General features: G+C 37.9%; 1 protein-coding gene across 2 annotated transcripts in view; it reads right to left on the reverse strand.

The window, feature by feature from the left end:
* PPP4R1 (protein phosphatase 4 regulatory subunit 1) overlaps nt 1–17,819 on the reverse strand; it is a 95,170-nt gene that overhangs the window by 46,226 nt on the left and 31,125 nt on the right. For both annotated transcript variants that reach the window (XM_075533211.1, XM_075533210.1), the window contains exons 5-9: nt 7,290–7,432; nt 6,388–6,534; nt 4,793–4,900; nt 4,575–4,640; nt 3,736–3,894 (exon numbers count right to left, since the gene is read on the reverse strand). In XM_075533211.1, coding sequence (XP_075389326.1) covers nt 3,736–3,894; nt 4,575–4,640; nt 4,793–4,900; nt 6,388–6,534; nt 7,290–7,432 — 623 coding nt within the window. The remainder of the gene's footprint in view (nt 1–3,735; nt 3,895–4,574; nt 4,641–4,792; nt 4,901–6,387; nt 6,535–7,289; nt 7,433–17,819) is intronic.

Genomic DNA, 17,819 nt, shown 5'->3' on the forward strand with positions numbered 1-17,819 from the left:
GAAAAATCTCAAATCAATAACCTAACCTTCCACCTTAAAACACCAGAGAGAGCAAATTAAACCTATAAGCAAGCAGGAGGAAAATAATAAAAATTACAGCACAAATTTATGAACTAAAGATTAGAAAAACAACTAGAAAACAAAACTAAATGCTGGATCTTTATAAGAACAAAATTTACATATGTCACCTAAAGATTGAACAAAACAAACAAGCAAACAAAAAGAAGAGAGGTGATTCAGGTTACTAGAACCAGAAAGGGATTATTATCAGTAGTTGGCAGATAAAAAAAGAACATTATAAAAATCTGTACAACAGATTAGGTAACTTAGGCAAAATGGAAAATTCAGAGAAAGACACAAACTACCAAAACTTATTCAAGAATGTTAATCTGACTAGACCTAAACAAGAAATCAGAAATGTATGTTTTTAATTAAGAAATTTAAAAAATTATCCCCAAAGAAAAGTCCCTCACAAGATGGCTTTACCCCTGAGTTCCACCAGGCAGCTACGGAATTCATAGCAATTCTTCACAAATTCTTTCACAACAAGTTTTAGAGAAAAGAACACTTCCCAATTTTGAGACAAATGTTACCCTGATATCAAAACCAGAAGAAAGAAACTGAGTGATCAGCATATAGGCCCTTTCTTTTTAATTCTGTTTTTAATTACTAAATATGTCACTAGAAAACTACCCAAAATTTCAAATCTGTGACAATTAAGTCGATTCTGAGTCTTAAGACACAGTAGCGGTGGGTTCAAACTACCAACCTTAAGCTGAGCACTTAATTCGCCACCTGGGCTCCTCTGACGAAACTGTAGACTGATTTTTTTTTATGAACATAGATGCAAAAATCCTCAATAACATGCTAGCAAATCCAGCCACATATTAAAATAAACAAACACCACAACCCAGCAGGATTTATTTATCCTAGGAATGCAAGACTAGCTTAACATCTGAAAAATAATTAATACACATAACTTACGGATAAAAAGGAATATGGTCTGTTACAAACATATGAATTGCTTATATACTAGTGTCTACTCCAATGAGTACCAATGAAAAACTATAAATTTTTTAATTGCTAAAAAAATCATGTTTCTTGAGGACAACGTAATCACATGGAGCAACTCATGCCCGGCCCCAATCGGCCACTGGCCCACTCCTTAGCAGTATGTTCTACAGAAGTTAACACTAAACCTAGTTTGGGGCCAGGGGCCAGCCTACCATGCCCATACAGAAGCAAACCAATAAGGAAAAAGAGCAAGGGACTAGACCCCAGGCTGGCACACCAATCCTTGAGGATGACAGCCCTGCACAGAGCTGCTAAGGCACAGAGAGGACTGTAGGGCCAACAACAGCTTGAGATATGATGCTCCCTCGCTGGAGCGTGCCAGGACAGAGGACAATCCTGGGGACACACAGCAGGGAGTAAGTCCAGTGTGACCACCTCTCCACAATGGGGCAAACCAAGAAGGGAATGTACAGGTTAGCAATGGGAGCAAAGCAAGGCCACAAAACCCTGAGAAGCACCCAAAATAGACCAGGGCTAGGAGGGGTAGATCCCAGAACCCCCCAGGACCATTGGGGAGATAGTCATAAAGGTCAGTGGACATACCTAGAATTATGTATGCTTTTTTGTTTTGGGTTGGTTTTTTTGGATAGGTTTTTTTTCTTTTTTCTCTCTGTATTCAATCTTTTGTTTTATTTTAGTTTAGTCTCTGTTCTTCTTGTTTTATCTACCAGCACAAGACAGTCATGGGAAGTAAGCCCTAGGAGAAAGCAATGGACCGACAGTTCTGGGGGACCAGGGGGAAGGAGGAGGCAGGAGAAAGGAGTGGTGATCAAACAACACCATAGACAGGGGAACAACAAGGGTTTTAAAAGCAACAATGAGGAGGATGTAGAGATTCCGGTGGTGCTGGAGCAACAGCAATCTAGCTGAGAGGAATTACTAAGGGGCAGAAGAAGGGCGAGAGTGGTGGTGGGGCAGGAGGAAGGTAAAAAGAAACTGAGGTAAGATGTAAGAAGCAAAGCTATGGATAGAGTTATAAACATAAGTGGGCACTTATGTAAATATATTTATCCATCAAAATAGAGATATTGACCTATTCACAGCTATTTATATGGTAATACACTGAGGAAGTAGACACACTTTGGGACTCTGCTCAAGCCCTACCTCAATACAAGAACACTTTGTTCTAGCAACCTGGCATCCTGTGATGCTCACCCTCCCAACATGATCACAGAAGACAAAATGTGTGCATAAGCAAATGTGGTGAAGAAAGCTGATGGTGCCAGCTATCAAAAGATATAGTGTCTGGGGTCTTAAAGGCTTGAAGTTAAACAAGCAGCCATCTAGCAGAGAAGCAATAAAGCCCACATGGAAGAAGCCCCCAGTCTGTGTGATCAACAGAATCAGGTAATAGGCACCAGAAGACCAAAAACCAAACCAAAAAAATCAATGTTGAGAACAAGGAGAGACGGGACACAGACCCCAAACCCATCTGTAGACAAGGGGGCATCCCCTCACAGAAGAGTCACAAGGAAGGGATGAGTCAACCAGGGCACAATATAGAACCGATGAATCACACATTATTCCTCTGGTTCCTTGAGGCTTCCTCATCCCCCACTATCAAGACCCCAGTCCTGCCTTTCATTTCTGGCTAGACTGGGACATGTACACAGGTACAGATAAGAGCTCACAACACACAGAATGCAGGTCAGATAAACCCTTCAGGAACAAAAATGGGAGTAGCGATACCAGGAGGGTAGGGGGAGAAAGGGGAAATTAATCTCAATGATTGATGCATAATTCCCCCCAACTCCAACCCAGGGAGATGGGACATGAACAACAGAAACATGGGTGGAGTTGGTGGGTTGGTGTAAGATATGAAACTAATAATTTATAATTTATCAAGGGGTCATATGGGTGGGAGGGAAATAAGAGGAGCTGATCCCAAGGGCTCAAATATAAAGTAAATGTTTAGAAAATGATGAAGGCAACATATGTATAAATATGCTTGATACAATTAATGTATTAAGTGTTGTAAGACTGTAAGAGGAGGCGAGCCAGTCAAGGTGCAATGTAGCAACGATGAAACATACAACTTTCTTCTAGTTCCTAAATGCTTCCTCCCCCCCACCCCCCCACTATCATGATCCCAATTCTACCTTACAAATATGGCTGAACCAGAGGATGTACACTGGTACAGATAGGAACTGCAAACACAAGATATCCAGGACAGATGATCCCTCAGGATAAGTGATGTGAGCAGCGATACCGGGAGGGTGAAGAGAGGGTGAGGTAGAAAGGGGGAACCGATTACAAGGATCTACATGTAATCTCCTCCCTGCGGGATAGACAACAGAAAAGTGGGTGAAGGGAGACATCAGTGTAAGATATGACAAAATAATAATTTATAAATTATCGAGGGTTCATGAAGGAGGGGGTAGCGGGAGGGAGGGGGAAAATGAGCTGATGCTAGGGGCTTAAGTGAAGAACAAATGTTTTGAGAATGTTGAGGGCAACAAATGTGCAAATGTGCTTTGCACAATTGATGTATGTATGCATTGTGATAAGAGTTGTATGAGCCCCCAATAAAATGACTAAAAAAAAAGACTGTAAGAGCCCCAAATAAAATGATTTAAAAAAATAAAATTAGAACAAAAATCATGTTTGCTTTAAGACAGACTCATATTATTTTATAAAAACAGCAATTAAACAAAACCCTACCCAACGCGAGGGATCACTGATCAAGTTAATAAAGAGTGCTGACAATTTAGTCCGTCGGGTTTCTTGACATGTTGCACACGAAACTGCCATGAAACATTCAGCACAAGCCTTTCGGACTCCCCACACATTATCAGAGCAAAGCTGGAAAAACCTGGGCAGCTGTATGAGAAAGACAAAACTGGTTTAAGGTTGTGAAAAGGTTCAGTAATTAATTTTATTTCACTATCTGCTTTCACATTTCAAAATATTAGATTTTCTTAACAAGTAGACCTGCTTAGTATTACAACTCAGCACTTTTATATAAATCATACTTAATTGAAAATACAATTAACTATGCAAAAAAAACTTCAACAAATATAACTTAAATTTAAACAAGGGCTTGGATTTGAATTTGTTTTGCTAACAGATGGTTTCAACAACTCTTCAAGTACATTCACTTGCACATCAACATCAAGAATATACAAACATATATCAATATATATGTATCATCATAACATTTTAAAATAGCCTACTGTAGATTTAACATATTACCAAAATACTGTAAGACTGCAATAAAATTTACTGATTCAATTAAATACATTAGAATTGATATGCTTCACAAATGAGAGAAGTTAAAGGATCACGTGGTTCTTACATCTACCTGCATTTTTAATAAGCTATTCTTATCAAGACAATTCAAGTACCCAGATAATAGAATTTCTAAATCCTAAACTTGAAGCCATATTACCTTTGTGGTTTACTTGCTTTGGATTATGTTAAAACAATTTGGGGGCAAATAAATCCATCTCAAACTTTATGTACTACTTTGTAACACACTCTTTTAGATGTACAGTACTTACCAGCATTTCCTCCGTAGCTTGTTGACCAACTACACTGCAAATGTCTCCAAAATTGGCAGCACAGACCTATCAATAAAAACATCACTGGCATTTCAAAAATATTAAACAAATCAACTTTTTAAAAAGTTTCTTAAAAATAAACTTTCAAATATCAATTCATTAACCACTGGAACCCTATGGTCTTAAACGGGAAAAAAAAGCCCGACTACAAAAAATACCTTTCGAACATGAAACATTCTGCAATCACAGCACATCTCACAAAACCTAGAGAGGATAAGGCGCTCAGTAATGTCCTTCCCAACCATGGGAGCCATTTTGCACATTATCTGAAATAAATACACAAGAACAAAAACACATTGGAAATATCTTCTAAGTAAGAGTTTCTTAGTTAAGTTTCTTAATTATATAGCATTTTAAAAAATATAAAATGATACAGCATCCGTATCTTGCTGCCTAATGATGTGCTACTACATTCACAGCAGCTCATTATATCCAAGCAGGAAACAGAAAATTAGATTTTAACATATACAACAAAATCAAGTAATAAATAACTAAATATACAGAAAATCCCAAATTTTTAATTTATAGTTTTGATCTATTATTTTGTTTATAATTATTATTTTTTAAATGCTTGTTTATCTGGGATTAGCACAACTGTTACTAAAAAGAGACTATAATAAAGACATTCCATCAGACAGTGTAAGACATGACAAAGTAATAATAATTTATAAATCATCAAGGGTTCATAGGCGAGCGGTGAGGGAAGAGAAAAAATGAGGAGCTGATACCAAGGGCTCAAGAAGAAAGCAAATGTTTGGGGAATGATGAGGGCAACAAATGTGCTTGACATACAATGAATGGATGTATGGATTGTGATAAGAGTTGTACGAGCCCCCAATAAAATGATTTAAAAAAACTACATTCAGGCAAGATGGCACCACCACAGTCCTGCACCCTTTCTCCCAGCTGCTGACCCGGGCCGGCTCCCAAGCGGTCTTTCAGCAAGGTCAAAGTTCTACATTCAGGAGCCGATAAATAGCAAAGCTGATTGGCTGAAAGTTGGGCTGACCTTGGGCACCACAGTCTTCCTGTGGGCCTATCTAATCAAGCAACATAATGAAGATGTTTTAGAGTATAAAAAAAGAAATGGGCTGAGTAAACTGTTGAAATACTGATAGTCTGCCCCATGTAGTGATTGCAGGAATTCTTCTGGATTCACTAATCTTATGGATGTAAATGAGAAACAAAAGTTAATTGTGCATGTGTATCTTAGCCTTTGTGGGTTGCTTCATTATGGGAAACAAATTAAAATACTTCCTTATTCTTCAAAAAAAAAAAAAGGCATTCAACTATTAGTGGTATCTTCCTATCTGAAGCAAAATAAAGGAAACCAAAGACTCAAAGAAGAAACTAGTTGATAGGGTTAATTACCCAACAAAACCACAGCTTTTTCAAGCCTTTAAGGTCCCTTCTAGCCCTACATTTCATTTTAAATTTAATGATCTATGGCTGCTTTAATACATATGTTTTAAATAAGATAACCCCTATTACCATTTAACAAGTAAATTTAGTCAAGATAAATCAAAAGCCAAACTCATTGCCAGCAAATTGATGCTAACTCATAACTCCCCTACAGTCCAAGGTAGTAAGTACTTACTGGCCCTGGGAGTGCCTGAGGCTGTAACTGCTGGCTGCAGTAGAAAGCCCCGTCTTGCGCCCACAGAGTAGACCTTGAGGGTCACAGCCCAACATGTAACCACTGTGCTACTAAGCCTAGAGTTTTATCTAAACGGGAAAATCACACGCTACTTACAGCAACAGCTTCTGTCTTCACATCGTCATTGCTATCTGGGGCAGTGAGTTCTACAAGGACGGGGCATACTCTGGTCTCCACATCAAATCGCTCAATTAGCTCCTGCTCCAGCAAAGCCAGCAAAGCTGCCTGACTGGTTTTTCTCACCTAGGGAAATCAGCATGAAATAATCACATATGAAACCTACCACTTGTTTCTTATAAATCTGACGATTCCTTATCTCCATTTCAAGAAGTTCCTAACTGCCCACTCCCACAACCAACATTGCTGGAGCATCAATTTTGACAGACAGCAATTTTATAAAACAGAAAGAAAGTGCCCCATGGTTTCCGAGGCTATAAAGCTTTACTGAAGCACAGGAAGAAAGTGCCCCATGGTTTCCGAGGCTATAAAGCTTTACTGAAGCACAGGAAGAAAGTGCCCCATGGTTTCCGAGGCTATAAAGCTTTACTAAGTCACATTTCTGTTGCTCAGTCACTCTTGAGTTCAAGCCACCACCCCTTTAAGTTTGCAACTGAGCACTTTAACCACCGTGCGGCAAGGGCTCTAATAACTACCAAAAGTACAAGCAAAGTGCTCTGGCTACTTTTTTCAACTACTGAAAATATAAAACTCAGCAAAATACATCCTTGTAAAAAATATCACATACAGTAAAAAAACATTACGTCAGATACAAATAAGGGCTCCGAAGCAGAGAGTAGTTTGTAGGTATCATCAGAAATGTCATCAGAAGAAAATTACTAGATTTGGAAGATTCTCAATGCATAATATATATAAAACAAAAATATTGTCAGTTTTTAAAAACAATGAAGTCAACGAGGAAATACACCAAACTGCAAATGAGATCACTTAGGCTACATACAGTACATTAACTTTTGAGAACATGTAAATGGAATAATTACCTGATTATTCTGATCTGCGAGATATCTAACCACAATAGGTAATAAGTATTTGGAAAAAGCATATGGGATTGAAGGTCGATTTTCTTGACAAAACAAAGCAATATGAGGCACCTGCTCCATCAGCTCCGCTCTCACAGTTGGTTCTATTAAAAAAAAAATTTTTCAGCAAATTCTTCTACAGTCTGAAAATCTTTGAGCTTGAGACTACTTAAGAAAGTTTTGGACTTTCACCCTAAGCTTACAAAAATGTTCTGAAACATTGCAAACCTTTTTATAATCATACACAAGTTAACTCCAAAAATTAAAAGAGAGTCTATCTTCACCCCAAGCTTCTACATTTATAGTATGCACGGAAGCCAAATCCACTGTCAAGAGTCTATTCTGACACAGTGACCAGAGTTTTATAAATCTTTATGGGAGTATATACCTTCAACTTTCTTCCCAGTGGCTGATGGGTCTAAACCAGCTTGCTTTGACAGTCTTGCTGTCAGCAGTTCAACGCTTACCTGACAGGGCCACCGGTATGCACTTCTCAAAAAACCAAACCCACTGCCAGTGAGTAGCTTCCAAGTCAGAACAACCCCACAGAACAAGATAGAGCTGCCTCTGTGTTTCCAAACTGTAACTCTTTATGGGAATACAACGTTTCCTCTTTCTCCCTTGGACTCAAAATGCTACTAGAGTCAAACTACTGACTCTGTGATTTGCAGCCCAAGACATAACCACTACACCATCCAGGCTCCAGCATGCACCAGGGATGCATTGATTTCTTGTGATGAATTTAACCACTCCCGAAATTATATCACACTGTGCTAGGGGTTAAACATTTTATCTGATACATCAATATTACAACATGTCAGCATGATAGTATAAACTTTCTACTTTAAGAATCTTCTAGACTCTAGGAACAGGAATGGGAGTAGTGATATCAGGAGGGTAGGGGAAAGGTGGGGAGAGGATGGGAGTAAGGGAAAACTGATCACAATGATCGACACATAACCACACAAAGAAACCATGGGGGAAGGGAGATAGTGAGTAGTGTAAGATAGCCTTTGACAAATAAGGTAAATTTAAGTTCTGATAACACTCCCTCCTTCTATTTGGATTTTATTATTTACAATACTTGGATCAGTTGATGCATTGGACATTTTTTAACAGAAAGAAATTGAATGAGGGAAGTTGCTATTGTTAGGTACCATAGAGTTGGTTCTTATTCATGTCAACTTTATGTCCAACAGAACAGAACACTGAGAGCACTCTGGACATACTTCTTCTAGGGCAAATCAATCAGTCCTTTTAGCAGTCCATGGTACTTACGATAATCTTCTCTAGCACCACATTCAAATGCATTGTTTCTTCTCTGATCTTCCATATTCAATGTCCAACTTTCACATGCATATAAGGCAATGGAAAATACTACGGCTTGGGTCAAGCACACCTCTAGTCCTTAAAGTAACATCCTGTTTTTCAAACTCTCAAGAGGTCTTGTGCAGCAGATTTACCTAACATAAGTCATTTTTTAATATTTTGACTGCCTCTTCCATGAACATTGACTGTGGATCCAAACAAGACAAAACCCTTGACAACATCAACCCTTTCTCCATTTATCAAGATATTACCGATTGGTTCAGTTGTAAGAATGTTGATCTTCTTGATATTGAGTTGTAATCTACACTGAAGGCTGAACTCCTTGATCTTCATCAGCAAGTGCTTCAAGTCATCATTTTCAGCAAGCAAAGTCGTCATCTGCATAACTCATGTTGCTAAGTCTTCCTCCAATCCTGATGCCACACTCTTCTTCATATAACGAGTTTTTCTGATGATTTGCTTAGCATATAGTGATTAAGTATCCCAAGAGGATCCAACCCTGACATACAATTTCCTGATTTTATTCTTTAATTGGGAGTTAATACATTTATCCTATCATTCCATAGTTCAATCACATCAAGTAGTATTTTACAATTGCTACCACATTCTTTCCCTTCCTAGATTCCTTGACATCGTCTCCCTTTTAGCCATACCACATCCTCCTAACCACCAAACTACTGTACCCCCACCCCCAAAAAACTTTATTTTACTTGCTGTCCCTATGCGTTCATCAATCCTGGGTTCGTTGACCAAAAAGACATAAAAACATAACCATGCAGTATGCCCGGTCTGTAAGCACAACTGCCTCTTGACTCGTGTATAAGTTTCACATGAGCACAATGAAGTATTCTGGACTTCCCATTCTTCTCAAAAGTTATCCACAATCACATGCCTTTGCATAGTCAATAAAACACTCGTTACCATCTTTCTGGAATCCTCTGCTTTCAATGAAGATAAATCTAACATTAGCAATGATATCCCTTATTCCATGTCTTCTTCTGAATCTGGCTTGAACCTCTGGCAGTTCTGTCAATGTACTGCTACAACTGCTGTTGGATTATCTTCAGCAAAATTTTACTTGCATGAGATATCAAGATATTGTTTTATAATTTGAGCATTCTGTTAGGTCACCTAACAGATCTCTTCAAGTCAGCTGACCATGTAGCTATCTTCCAAATTTCCTGGCAGTGAGTGCTTCAACAGCTTGTTGAAAGATTTCAATGGCTATTCCATCAATTCCTGGAGCCTTGCTTTGGGGAAATGCTTTCTGTGTAGCTTCAACTTCTTCCTTCAGCACCATTGGTTCTTACCCATAGGCTACCTACGGAAATGGTGGAATGTTGACTACGTTCGTTCTCTTTGCCATAGTCACTGTGTTCTTTTCATCTCCTTTAGATGCGTCATCATTCACCACTTTATCAACAGAATCTTTCAATATTTCAAGTTGAAACTTAAATTTTTTTGAGTTCTTTAAGATATGCTGAGTGTGTTCTTTACACATTTTGTTATAATATTTGGCTCTGTCTTAAGTTGCCCTTTGAGATTTTCTATTCAACTCTTTAACTTCATTATTTCTTCTTTCCATTTGTTTCAAATGCAAGTTTAAGAGTCTCTTCTGACATCCACTTACATCATTTCTTTCTTGTCTTTTTAATGACTGTGTTAGGCAGTGTTCTCTAAAGAAACAAAACCAGGAAACTTATGATTTTATATATGGATTTATACAGCAAGAAGAAATATAACAGCTAATTAGTCCACACAGCAGTACAGAGGCTCAGTTCAACTCACTTCCATGGAACAGTTAATAAACTGAAAGTCCTTCAACTCAAGAGGGCTGCCAGCTGAGTCTTCCCTTGGACGATGCAGGTAAAGTTCACCCATGGGCAGCAAATAGCAAGAAGGAGGGGGGGGATCACCAACAGTCAGCAGCTCAGGAGTTTAGTGAAGCAGGGCTGGATAGGATACTGAACTCAAGTAATTCAAGGCAACAAGATCCACCAGTCTCAAGCTCAAGAGATGTAGTGAAGCAGGTCTTGAAGGAGCCTCAAGCTCTAACAACAGCCACAGGTTGGCTTGTCCCACAGGTAATGTAGCTCACAAGTTGAGGCAGAGAACTAGCTAAAACAGCCACATGCTGATATGATTACCAGAGAGCAAGAGAGAAAGGGGTGGGTCTTGCAGTGCCATTTATCTCTTTGCCCTCCAATCAAACTGCAACCTGATTAATCTCACATGTTCCCATTGGCTTAGTTAGCACAACAAACATATCTATCACAATGACCTTTTGGTTTTTTTCATCAACGATGTTCTTAATGTCCTCCCATTGAATGTCTTTATTCAATGCTTCAAATCTGTTCTTGAAATATTCTCAAAATTCAGGTAGGATAGAATCAACGTTATACCAGGAAAAAGTACGATTAAAAATGATGTACTGAGAAATAAAACAGGAAAACTTTGTTCATTAAAATAAGAATTTACTATGTAAAATAAAATATGGACGAGAAATTTAAAGGTGAGTAATAAAATCAAGATAAAAGTTGAGAAAAGGTAAGGAAGAAGAAAGATTTTAAAGTTAAGTTCCTTATTAGGAGCCCTGGGAAACCACTCAATGGCACTGAATTGTTTGAGAGTTCAGTGGCGTAGAAGAATACCTGGGCTGCTGACCACAAGATCAGCAATTGGAATCTACTGTTCCTCTGCAAAAGCAAAATGAAGCTTTCTAGTCTCTAGACTTGCAGCCTCAAAAAAAACCAAAGGGGTAGTTCTACTCTGACCATCAAGTTGGAAGTGACTTGATGGGTAGTGGGTTGGGGTCAACCTCATAAAGGAATAACTTTAACTTCAGAATTGTATAATTTTTAATAGTGTTTATTTTCATTAAAGAACCCTCATGACAATTAGTTAAGCATTGCACCACTATGAACAAGGACAGCAGATGCTCCATAAAAGAAAAATTAGGCTGTCAGTGCCCATAAAAATTTAGTCTCAGACTGTACAAGTAATGAGTTGGAATCAATCCAAAGGGAATAGGTTTGGTTTGTTGTTCCTTTTTATCATACTTGAACAACATCACAATCAACCCTGCTTAGGTTGCTGTACTTCTATAAGCTACTAAGGTAGCTCTGGAATTTCTCCCTAGTGTAAGTTTCTATTGAACAACTTGTTATCACAATTATTAGTGTCTCCCATTTTCATCTTTCTCAAGTCAATCCATGCTGCTGCATCACTCTTCTACATTACAAAAATTACAAACGTGCCAGCATGCCACATTATAAGCCTTCAGAATCTAGCTCTCATCTACTTGATTTAAAAGTCTCGTTTTCCTAAATTGTACAGACTCAGTGGAATCCGCAAAGATGACCCAAAGGATCATGATCTTGGACTAATCAAATGTATGTTCTTTTCCCTTTTCATACTTTATCATCATTTTATTAAAATCAACTCATATTCTTTTAAACCAGCCCTAACCCACCTGGTCATAATTTATTGTTTATATGTTGGCTGCAGTCACTACATGATTACTTGTAGAAGAAAAAATGTTAATTCCATGACGGGAACTTTTATCTATTTCATTAATTGGGCTACCATATAATCAAGAACTTGTACAAAAGTATGTACAGTTGTCTGTGAGTGAATGAATGAATGCAAAGTGTAAATGTTAGTACTGACATTTATCATGACATTAACAACTTGAGAACACATAAAACTAAAATGTAAAAATTACACATAAAAATCACATATAAAAGAAACTAAAATACCAGATACTTAATTCTCATTAATATAAATATGATTTTGCCCTAGAAGGTCATCAATGCCTCTAGTAGGAAAGAAATAATCTTGGTAAGGTACAAAAGAGCCATAAAGTTAAGTTAAATTATTATATTTTTGATAAGTAAAAAATAACTATAAATAAAATTCATACCTGAGGAAACTCTCTTAAAACTATTTAAGAACAAACATACATCAGTAATTACATGTATATAAGAAAACCAAGACACGGTTAGTATTAAATTTACAAATGTTCTCTGTAGCCTATGAAAAATCAAACTCACAGCCATTGAGTCAATGCCAACTCAGAGCGACCCCACAGAACAGGGTAGAACTGCTCCTATGGGTTTCGGAGACTGTAACTCTTTAAAGGAGTAGAAAAGCTTTGTCTTTCTTGAAGCAGCTCGTTTCAAAATGCTGAACCTTGTCTGTGGTTAGCTGTCCAACATACAACTATCACATCAACAGGAATCCTTAAAAATATTATAAGGTTTATATAAATTGTAAACATAATCCTATAGATGGAACTGCTTAGGGCCCTCTCTGCATTCGCCATCATTGCATGTGTTTCATGAATCTGAAGAGCAATTTATAGAGTGGTATCGGACATATGGGCTAATATCGGACTTATAAACTTGATCTGAACTGGGATGGGATGTTTTCTCAATATTTAATTGCTCTTATACAGAGAGCTCTTTCCTATGCACATGTGTCTCACGAATTTGTTTCTCTAGTCTACCCAGACTAGTACATTATGTTACGGAGAAAGGCGTAATAGGGAAACAAATCGTGACAATAGAGTGGATGTTTATTTGACTTCTACATCATGGTCCTGTTTCTTCTTGGGCTAGCCAGAGGTCAGATACTGCAGGTTAGTGGGTTGCTTTCTGGAAAGAATATGGGAAGTGTTATTATTTTGCTTGGTTGTAGTCTTTGGTTATTCCTCTGTGACATGACAAAAATGAATGTTCTTTATGTATATTTTGAGCTCAGGGGTAGAGTTCGCCCCTTGAATTTCTGAGACCATGCTGGTTGGAGAAAATGGCTGACAGAAGATCAAACTGGTTGACAGAAAGTCTGGATCTGTCTTGATGCTCTCAGTGGCCTACTCCTATATTTTTTTATCAATAGAAGAGTTTTAATAATGATTTAAATAAGCTAAATAAGGATTGAACATGACTGTTTTAAGAACTGAAATTAGTACCCAATTCTACTTTGTTTATACTGATTTCTTCTACTTATTATTGTTGATATAAATGATTACTGGGAAGTAGAAACTAGTTTGTAAGCCCACTTGCTGTGAGTCATTAATTTGATATTTAGATGGGTTTAGGACTCACCTGCAAAAGCAGCTCTGAAAAGATAAGCCCCACCCAGTACTTTGGAGAACTCGGGATGTTTGTTTTCAAAGAGTCTTGCCAAAGAGGCTATTGTTGACAGTTTAAAGAAAAAAAAGGAAAGTTTTGGCTTTTTGAAGTTTGAACTCTAGTGGTTTTTGTCTGAAGCTGGAAGAAATCTGGACTCTGGAAGAAACTCTCCGCTCTAGGACTAAACTGTTAAATGGAACCTGTGGACAGGCTGAAATGCCTGGATCCATTTGTTGAGTGGAAGTAAAAGAAATGCAGCAATAAATATATGGGTTGAGTCTGGACCTTGACACTCATGGACCTGGTTTACAAGGAACTAGCGGAGAAGATGAGAGTGGGTTGGCTGGTTTGAAGTTCATGACTTAGCACAAGAGGGTTAAACGGCGAGGGTCTAAGGGCGAGGCAACTAATGGACACCCTGGTGAGGCTAAGTAGGCAGCCCACTTTGAGTTGACCAGAACCCGACCAGATGGAGAGAAGATTTTTAGCCAGTGAACAGGTGCATATTGCTACTGACTTTATGGATGGTCTGTCCTGATTTGACTTTCCTATGGATGCAGATTTGAAGTTTTAACTGGAATGAAGATTCTTCACATCAAAGGACATGATTGTCTCCTCAGAGCACTGGGTTGATGTAAGTTGGCAGTATGGAAATTGGATATCCAAAATTGGGGGGATAGAGGCATGGAATGGTTGGCTTACAAACTTTCATAGGTGGGGGACTATATTAATAGATTATAGGATTAAGGTGTAGGTGTTACTTAACTGCAATTGTTAGGCACAGGATATTTTTGTGTTGTTCACTTATAGAATGTTATTTTTAAGTGAGGGTGGCACATATTAAATTGTATGCATTTAGTTTTATCCTGTTAGGTACAGATATGATTTTATTATTGTTTGTTTGAAAATTATATATGGCTAAAGAGCTGTGTGAAAGTTTCAAATTGACAGTGTAGTCTGTAGTAGTTACATATTCTGGTGTCATTTTGAGGATTAAGAGTGAAGGGGTGGAGTTTATCCTGTCAATCAGGATATAGCCAATGAGGTCTCTGTGTGGGCATGGCCTTTATCATGAGGATTCTGGGAAGTCCTGTATTCCTCCTTGGAGGCGTAAGTCACTCTCTGTCAGCTCACTCCTGTGAGAGGGCCCTGTGGAGAAGACACATGGAGAGAGGCTGATGAAGCCAGACCTCTGGAGCCAGAGGAGCCATGTGGAAAGCCCTGCCAGCACTGAAATGCTTACAACGTCACTGGATCCACAAGACTTCCCACCTACTGGCCCATGATCTTCCTGCAATCGGCATCATTGCATGTGTTTCATGAGACACATGGGCTAACATCGGACTTATGGACTTGATCTGGACTGGGATGGGATGTTTTCTCAATATTCAATTGCTCTTGTCTATAAAGCTCTTTCCTATGTACATGTGTCTCTATGACTTGTTTCTCTAGTCTACCCAGACTAACACACTTACCAAAGGTCTGCACATCTAAAAGATTTGTCAAATTTGACATGTCAAAAAAATTTTGTCAGATTGAAACTTTAATAGTTTTAATAGGCATAACATTTTAACTATATTTTTGTTTAAAATTCGGTGAATTGTGTTATAAAGCAGATAATCAGTTTTATATCCAATAATTTATACATTTTGTTTCATCTCATTCACTGCATTCCGACAAAAGAACATCACTTCCTTCTTGTGTTTCCTATCTGCATTCCTCTTTCTACCCTAACCTTTCTAAGTTTTGTCCTTCAGTAAAGGCTGTCCTTTTTATCTTAAATGGTCAATTATTGTAGGGTGTGCATACCTCACATTGTTACTGTTCCCCTTTTGACTGTCTACTGTTTTGCTAAAAGCTGAGCCAAAGGAGATATGTGCAGTTCCAAACCAGAGGTGAATCAAGGCCAGAGTCTCATGTTTACTAGTCCATATCTCATCAGCAAGCCTGATCTTTTTTTTAACTATTTAAGCCTCAACTTAAGTTTACCTTTTTCCTTTATTAAAATAATATTTTATTGTGCTTGCAGTGAAGGTGTAAAAAGAAGTTTGGGTCCCCATTTCACAGTTTCTACACAAATTGTTCAGCGGTATTGGTTGCATTCTTCACAGTGGATGAACATTTTCAACACTTCTGATAGCTGTTCTGCTTCCATTCATATACTTTCCCTGTATTCCTACCTTACGGTCTCATCTTTATTTTAACATAACTGTTGAGTGAGATCATTTTAATTTTGATTATTTAAATTTTGAAACAGCAACAATAACCTAAAAATGTATGTCTGTGTCTAGGTATATGTGCATCGTGCAGACCAGTATGTATATGTTGGTAGTGGTGGTGGTGAGTTGCCATTGAATTGGTTCACTCCTGTAGCAGCCTTATGCACAATGGAGCCAAACCAATGTCTGGTCCTGCGCCACCCTCACAATTGTTCCCATGCCTGAGCCAATAGTTGCAGCCACCAGGGGCTGGTCTCGCCTGACATGTCCAAAATATGTAAGATGGAAGACTTTCTATTCTTGCCTCTAAGAAACACTCTGGCTATACTTCGTCCACAGTCGATCAGTTTGTAATTTTAGCAGTCCATTTTATTTTCAATATTCTTCTCCAGAACAATTCAATACATCAACTTTTCTTCAGTCTTCCTTCCTTCCTTCCTTCCTTCCTTCCTTCCTTCCTTCCTTCCTTCCTTCCTTCCTTCCAACTTTCACATGCATGAGGCCATTGAAAATACTATGGCTTGGCCAGGCACATTTTAGTCTTCAAAGTAACAACCTTGCTTTTCAATATTCTAAAGAGGTTTTGCAAGGCAGATTTACCTAATCCAACTTTTATTTTACTTTTCTCTTTTCCTTTTTTTGGTTTTTAATATTGTTTACTAGATAGTAACAAATACAGACTTACGTAGTCCACAATATGTAACAAATCCACTGAGTGACTCAGAGCCCATGTCTTGCAGTTATTTCACAAGGAATTTTACTACAAGTTTTCACAAGTCCTGGTTCAATCGTTTCATAATAAAGTAGATTGGCAAATAAAATTTATTAACTATTTGTTTCTAACATGGCTTATAACCATGTGTCCATTATATATATATATATATGACAGTCTCTAAAAATTATTTTAAATAGCAATGTTCCTTCCAAAGGAGGGAAAACAAAATGCAATTGTTTTAATAAACAGCAAAGTTTACTGTCTTGGAAAGACTTCACATAGTGGCCAGGTGTAGTACCTGCACAAAATCAAGCTGTTTTGAATTTTCATACTACAAGCAACTGAACCTAAATGTCTAGATGTACATACATTCTTTACTGTACTATATTTCAACTAATACTGCAAAAATGATAATAGTTTTTAAAGTTGCTAATAACAACTTTCTGTATCCTGCAGCAAGATACCTTAAATTACAAGACAATCTTAGGAGGTAAGACTGAATATCTGTTATAGAAATATCCTATTCTTTCCCAACTCACACCTGACCCTAGCCTTTCAAAACCAGAAGCAGCTCTCCTCTGTGAAAAATGCAAAAATTGTGAGAAAAAAAATGTATTTGGCATATCCCTTGGCCCAGTGTCTGGCCATTCTGTCATGTTCTGCTCTCTTGGTCATATACTGAGTGGCAATACTTTGACCAAAGGGCAAGCAGGCTTACAGTCTGTAAGAAATGAATAGAGAGAAAGGAGGACCTAAGAAATGGTTAGTGGGGCAGGGAATGTATGGATGTGCTTTATACAACTGATATATGTATATGTATGGATGGTGATGAGTTGTGTGAGTCCCTAATAAAATGTAAAAAAAAGAAAAGAGGAGAAAAAATGATTAGGGCAAAGACTGTACAGATGTGCTTTATACAATTGATGTATGTATATGTATGAACTGTGATAAGAATTGTATGAGCCCCAATAAATTGTTAAAAAAAAAACAAACAAAAAAAAGAAATGGTTAGTGGTGGACTCCAACTATCTTTCAGTATGTCCAAGCCAATAACTCGATTGCTAACACCGTGATAGAGTCTTGTCTGAAATGT

Source organism: Tenrec ecaudatus, chromosome 15, assembly GCF_050624435.1.
Source record: "Tenrec ecaudatus isolate mTenEca1 chromosome 15, mTenEca1.hap1, whole genome shotgun sequence".
Classification (NCBI taxonomy): Eukaryota; Metazoa; Chordata; class Mammalia; order Afrosoricida; family Tenrecidae; genus Tenrec; species Tenrec ecaudatus.